Source organism: Pinus tabuliformis, chromosome 4_2 (genome assembly GCF_031772625.1).
Source record: "Pinus tabuliformis cultivar Carrire ecotype Pingquan chromosome 4_2, CPIR1, whole genome shotgun sequence".
NCBI lineage: Eukaryota > Viridiplantae > Streptophyta > Pinopsida > Pinales > Pinaceae > Pinus > Pinus tabuliformis.
In genome coordinates, this window is record NC_142304.1 from 421,588,801 (window position 1) to 421,595,119 (window position 6,319).

General features: G+C 41.9%; 2 protein-coding genes across 2 annotated transcripts; both read left to right on the forward strand.

Annotated features, from left to right (window-relative positions):
* Nucleotides 1-221: 221 nt before the first annotated feature.
* On the forward strand, nucleotides 222-977 carry LOC149169742 (uncharacterized). The gene has a single exon (XM_089425316.1). The coding sequence runs from the start codon at nucleotides 222-224 to the stop codon at nucleotides 975-977; it is 756 nt and encodes a 251-aa protein (XP_089281442.1).
* Nucleotides 978-3,199: 2,222 nt separating this feature from the next.
* On the forward strand, nucleotides 3,200-3,793 carry LOC149169743 (uncharacterized). Its single transcript, XM_089425318.1, has one exon. It carries the CDS (start codon nucleotides 3,200-3,202, stop codon nucleotides 3,791-3,793), a length of 594 nt encoding a protein of 197 aa, XP_089281444.1.
* The last annotated feature ends 2,526 nt before the right edge of the window (nucleotides 3,794-6,319 follow it).

The window sequence follows — 6,319 nt, forward strand, 5'->3', positions numbered from 1 at the left end:
TCACCCTTCTCTCGTCAGAAAAAAGAGGAGGCAGCATTTTAAGGGATCCGACAAGGGAATGAGCAGAGGATCTCATGCAGGACTGAGACCTGCTAGACATCAAGCCTTCTACTGGTAAGTACACTTGGTCAAATAAGAGAGTTGGTCTGGGTCATATAGCTGCAAGACTAGATAGATTTCTTGTTCAAATCTCCTTTCTTCTTCTCGGTCTAGAGGCTAGAATGCACATCCTCCACAGCAGTGTTTTGGATCACAAGCCCATCAGACTTGAGCTGCTGGCTCCCAAGGACCTGGGCCCTATCCCTTTCAGATTCAGTCCCCTATGGATCAAAGAGGCAGATTTCATGCAAAAGATTAGGGATTGTTGGAAGGACCCAGTCAAGGGTTCCCCCTTTTTTGTTTGGGAAGAAAAACTCAGAAGAGTAAAAGCAATGCTGAAAAGTTGGGCCAAGACCTTGCCCAATCCTGCAACTGAAAGGAAAAAAATCCAAAGCTCCTTAGAACTGCACCATCTTCACCTAGAAGAAACTGAAATCACAAAAGAAGATCTAGACAAGGAGACGCAGCTTCAGCAGAAATTACACAAGGCTTGCTTGGCCGAGGAAGAATTCTGGAGGCTTAAATCCAAGAGCTTATGGCTCAAAGCTGGGGATATAAATTCCTCCTTCTTTCATAAGAAAGCTCAAGCCAGGAAATGCTCTAACACCATCTCTGAAATTAAAGAAGAGAACTACATCCTAAAGGATTTTAACAGCATAAAAAAGGCAGCTTCCGATCATTTTAAGAATCTGTATAGTGAGGGAATGGAGGTTAGTCATAGTTCTAAACTCCTAGATGCAGTTCCTCACCTTATCACTGCTAGAATGAATCAACTGTTAGAAGCTAAAATCAACAAAAATAAAGTCAGGAATGCCCTCTTTGATATGGACCCCGATAAAGTCCCGGGACTGGACAGTTTCACAGCCAAATTTCTCTAGACCTGTTGGCAGATTGTGGAGAAGGAGTTCCTTAAAATGATCCTAAAATCCCAAGATTGCCAGAAAATTGGAGGTTGCACAAATTCAGCATTCCTCACTCTTGTTCCCAAGGAAAAAGGAGCAAACTCCTTCAACAGATTCCGCCCGATCTCCTTATGCAACATTGGATACAAAGTGATAACCAAAGTTATAGTGAACAGATTGAGGAACATTCTCCCCAAAATCATCCCGGAGAACCAAGGAGGATTCATCCATGGCAGACAGATAGTGGACAACTTCATTTTGGTCCAAGAGGCTATCCACTCCAGCGTGCATCGAAAAGAAAAAGGTATGGTCATCAAGCTCAACCTAGCAAATGCATTTGATCGAGTTAGACATAGTTTTTTTATAGATGTTCTACACAAGATGGGTTTTGTTCTAATATTTATAAATTGGAGTCGGGCATGTATTTTGGAGCCCTGGATTGCTCCCCTGGTTAATGGTAGGGTTGCAGATTTCTTCAAAGCCTCTAGAGGGCTGAGGTAGGGGTGCCCCCTCTCACCCCTCCTCTTTGTGTTGCAGACCTCTGTTCTCAGCTTTTATCTAGACAAGAAACAGCAAGACCAAGAGATAGCTGGGCTTAGCATAGCAAGAGGGGTAAAAAACATCAACAACGCCCTCTTCGCTGATGACACCTTGTTGCTAGGGGCTGCAACTTCGCTTTCAGCTACCAAATTTAAAGAAGTGTTGGATGACTTCTGTGAAGTCGCGGGCATCAAATTAAATAATGGGAAATGTCATATTTACTGCTGGAATATTTCTCCATCTTCCTCAAACTCCATTGCTAGATGTCTAGGCTTTGCAGCCTCTTCAAATTGGACCTCTTTAAAATATCTTGGCCTTCCTATTTTCCTCAAGAGGGCCTTGACAAAAGATTGGAACCCACAGCTAGAGAAATTCAAAACAAAAATGCAAGCCTGGGGATCCTCCTGGCTCAATATTGCAGACAAAGCAGTCCTCATCAAAACAGTTCTCAGCAGTCTTCCATTATTCCAATTTTTTGTTCTCTTAGCACCTATGGGAATTCTCAAGAAGATGGAGGATTTTATTAAAAAATTCTTCTGGAAGGGAGGCAAACAAAATGAAAATAAAATCCCACTTGTCAATTGGGAAATCGTTTCCAAGCCACTTCAGGAGGGAGGACTGAATTTTAAAAACCTATGTGCTCAAAATTTAGCCATGGGAGCGAAACTGATTAGGAGAATTATAGCTCTCAATCCAGGCTGGGCACATTTAGCATCATGGAAAAAATACTTTAGAGGAAGGCATCTTAGATTCTTGGATAACCCCAAATCCCACCTCAATTCTCTCTTCTACATTCTTAGCAACAAAGCAGCTCCTTTAGTGAATGCGCAGGCCTTCTAGATCCCTGAGAACGGCCAAAACATTAACCTTTAGGAAGATCGCATCATGAACAGACCCCCGTTGGCTGAATCAAACCCCTTGCACGCGCTGCAGATGTGGATGATGGATGCCCATATTACCTCACTGTGGGATATATCGTGTTGGAGCGGTAATAGCTAGACAGGCTGGAAGCAACTCCCGGTCCCTCCTGCTCTCCAAAGTGATTGCACAGAGCTCTATTACCTCTTGCACGAACTGGCTCCAATTCACGGTCGGAGGAAAGATGACTGGGGTTGGGATCTGCAACGTGAAGGCTACTCGGTGGCACAGGGGTACATTAAAAGCTTGGAAAGGCCATACGTTCAGCCAGACCCTGCTCCTTGGATTGGGATATGGAAATTCCCCTCCATCCCAAAAATTGATCATTTCTGTTGGTTACTCTGCCATAAAAAAATTCTAACGGATGACAAGTTGCAGAAGAGGGTTTTTTAGGCCCTTCAAGATGCATGTTATGTAAAGACAAGCCTGAATCCGCCCTTCATCTCATGCTGGAGTGTAGATTTGCAGTCCATATCTAGCAAGAGCTCCTTGGAGTTTGGAAATCTAGCTTCACTCTCCCTTGCACTATTCTGGGTCTATTTGCCGGATGGCTGGCCAGATACCTAGGTCCAATCCCAAAAAACAAGCTAATCATAGCAGCTTGGACTGCTCTCCCCAAATTCATTAGTTGGCAGATTTGGTTAGAGAGGAATAGAAGGATATTCAGAAACAAAGAGCAGGATTTCAGACTTGTTGCAACCACAGTAAAATGTCAGCTAAATGAATGCCTGAGAGACAAAATGGATGATTCAAACCTATGCCAACAAGACATTGAGTTGGGTGCTGCACTCAGTCTCCAATTCCAAAAATCGACCACCATCCCCGCTTCTCCCAAAGAATGGCAAATCAGAAAAAATGAAGAAGACTTTCAGACCTGGATTTCCAAGCAAACAATTCCCTCTCTCTTCTTTGACGGGGCAGCCAAGGGAAATCTAGGAATCGCTGGCACGGGAGGGCTCATAATAAATACAGAAGAAACTCCTACTCACAGATATGCTTGGGGACTGGGTCACTCCTCTAGCATGCAAGCTGAAGCACTGGCCCTTCTCCAAGGGATCAAGCTGCTTAAAGAGTTGGGACTTAAGGAGGTTAATGTTTTTGGCAACTCGCAGGTCATCATCAAAACAATGGCGAAAAACACTACTCCAAAAGTTTTGCGTCTTGCAAGGACAATCACAAGAGTCAAAGATATGGCAAAGTCCCTGAAATTGGAATTTTTCCATGTGCTGAGAATAAATAACAAAGAGGCAGACATTGAAGCAAATAAGGCAGTCCAGCTACCTGTTGGGACTGTTCTTAGAGACAAAGAAATATCGTGGGACACAATTCCTTAATCTTCCATGTTCTATTGCATTTTATTGAAGCAATTTGTATGCATTCACAAGTTCGGGAAAATAACAGAAATAGAGCTCATTGTAAAATGTAAGAAGAGACGATTCATAAGTGTATGCACCTTGATCCTCTTGTTGGAGAGGTGCTCAGAAATTAGCTCAATTATATGTAGCCTGAGTTGTGGCTTTATGCCAAGTATCTAATGAAATCCCATAACTGTTTCTGTAAAAAAAAATGTTCCTTATATACAACCACTAGCTCTTGTAAGACCCTTCTTCTGTCATGCCAATTCAATGGTATAAAAAAATAGGATCCATCACAAACAATATGAGTTTCCAATTTAGGTAATGATTACCTTCTGCTGCAAATAATGTTGAGCATGTCTAACCATGAGCAACCCCCTGACCCCATTCACCTTAGCCACCATTTCCTCCGCTATCTGTTGAATTAATGTCATGGGAGCATACATCCTTTGTTGATCTGAAATGACCATATACTAAAAACTTATGTAGAATTGATTAGCCATTATTGAGTTGAATGTTAACTGAAAGGACGGAAAATCGAGGAAAGCTACTTGAACAGAACACTTTACGACAACTGATAAACCATGATTAAGATGCAAAATAGAAGTATAAACAGCGAAAACACAGATATACCAGACAGCAAGATTGATTAAGGAGTTCGTCCCTGATGGACTACGTCTCTGGGTCTGCTTTCAAGATGGGTGACCATTTTTATTAGGAATGAGAAGAAGAAGTCAATTACACAGTGATTTGGATAGACTTAACTTGCACACGGGCAATTATGACCTCTATCAACAGAAATCTCTCTGAACTAGCTTTCCAACACCGCTTACAGTTTCCAGATCGACTATGGATGGTCCCGAAACACTAAAAACAAAATCGCCTCTATCCCTCTAAAACCTGCACATGAAAACTCAAAACCACTCCAATGTTTTTCAAAGGACAAATCTACCTTTTATAAGCCTGCAGGTACATTAAAACCTCCCTGATTGCATTTGAGGTGTATGGGCTGACTTATGGGGTTGAATTGGTTTTATTTTGCCACCTTAGGTCTTAGTCATTAGGTTCTTTAATTAATTTCAAACAAATTAACACTAAAAACCCACTTTCGGACTTAGAATAGCCCAGAACCGCAAACGGTTTTGCGAACCGCACGCTGGATAGCCGATGGTCATGTGAACAGTTCTGCGGTCAAACCATGGACTGCCACGGTAACGTTTTCCCCCGGCGGTTATGGCGACGGTTTCTCTAACTTTCCACATGTGACCACTGTCCACGGTTACATCGAACGACTTCCAACGCGATTATAGTTCTGGCGGTTAACTCAAACCCTATGGCTAACTTTCCGGCGCTAACCCTTCTTTTCACATGTCACAGTTTTCCGGTGTTTGTTTGATGCCGCGGTGAACTCTCCACTTGTTGACTAACGCTGCCTCCATTCACATGTACCTGACCCCTAATGGTTCCGACGTGGTCAGGGTTAGCGGTTTAGGGACTATGTGTTTAATTTATGTTGTAATGTTTTTGAATTGCATTAATACAACATAACTTGAGAGAAAATGAAAGGGTTTTAGACTTAGGTTTTAGGTTTACAGTCTAGTTTTTTAATACATATTACAATGTATTATGGTTAGAACTGAGGACTAGGGTCTTAGGTAAGGATGTGTACATGGTTTTGATACATGGCTTTAGAACTTAGGGAATGGTGTTTTAGCATAAGATTAGGGTTTGTAGAACTTAGGCTTAGGGTAGCATAGGATTAATACATAGATTAGGATTTATTTTAAAAACCCATATGTACAATTTTGTCACAACGCGACGTTCGCGAAATTGTCACATGATGACAACCCACACACATTGTTGACTCCAGCTGTCTTTACAACGACAGCTCGGACGACGAATCTATGCCACTGATGACACTGATGTCGACACACCAAACCTGCATAGTCGAATGACAAAACACATGTCATCGACCAATCCTGGCAGAACTATCGATGAACATAAGTCGATAGCCAGGTACAACACCACATCAACTGAACGCCATGAAACCATAACATTACTTGAACAACCTAATCATAACCAACACTGTCGATCTGTCGAAGCTTAACTAAAGTGATGATGACACTGAACGACACCCATGAACATTGATGACGACACTTTGAACACTTGTGCAATTGGATCGATGGATCCTCCTGGATTTGAAACAATTAAATCCAAGTTTGATTTGACTTTATGTGCCCTAACAATAAATTCAACCCCTTCTTTCTTTAGGTGATATTTATTTTCTCTTTTGAAAAACACTACATCTCTATCATAAAGATAAGGACTTACTAAAACAACTCCACATATGTCCACTGGGACCACATCTAACTCCACTTCATCAATGTACTTAGATGTAATTGCAAATTTTAACAAACACTGCTTTGTGGCATGTATCTGATTTGATTTATTAATCCAACCTAATGGGTATGGTCTTGGATGACTCTGTGTCTCCAATCCCAATTG

Bases quoted from the DNA above. Each gene is read 5' to 3' on its own strand.
- LOC149169742 (XM_089425316.1), top strand. From the start codon at position 222: ATGCACATCCTCCACAGCAGTGTTTTGGATCACAAGCCCATCAGACTT.
- LOC149169743 (XM_089425318.1), top strand. From the start codon at position 3,200: ATGGATGATTCAAACCTATGCCAACAAGACATTGAGTTGGGTGCTGCA.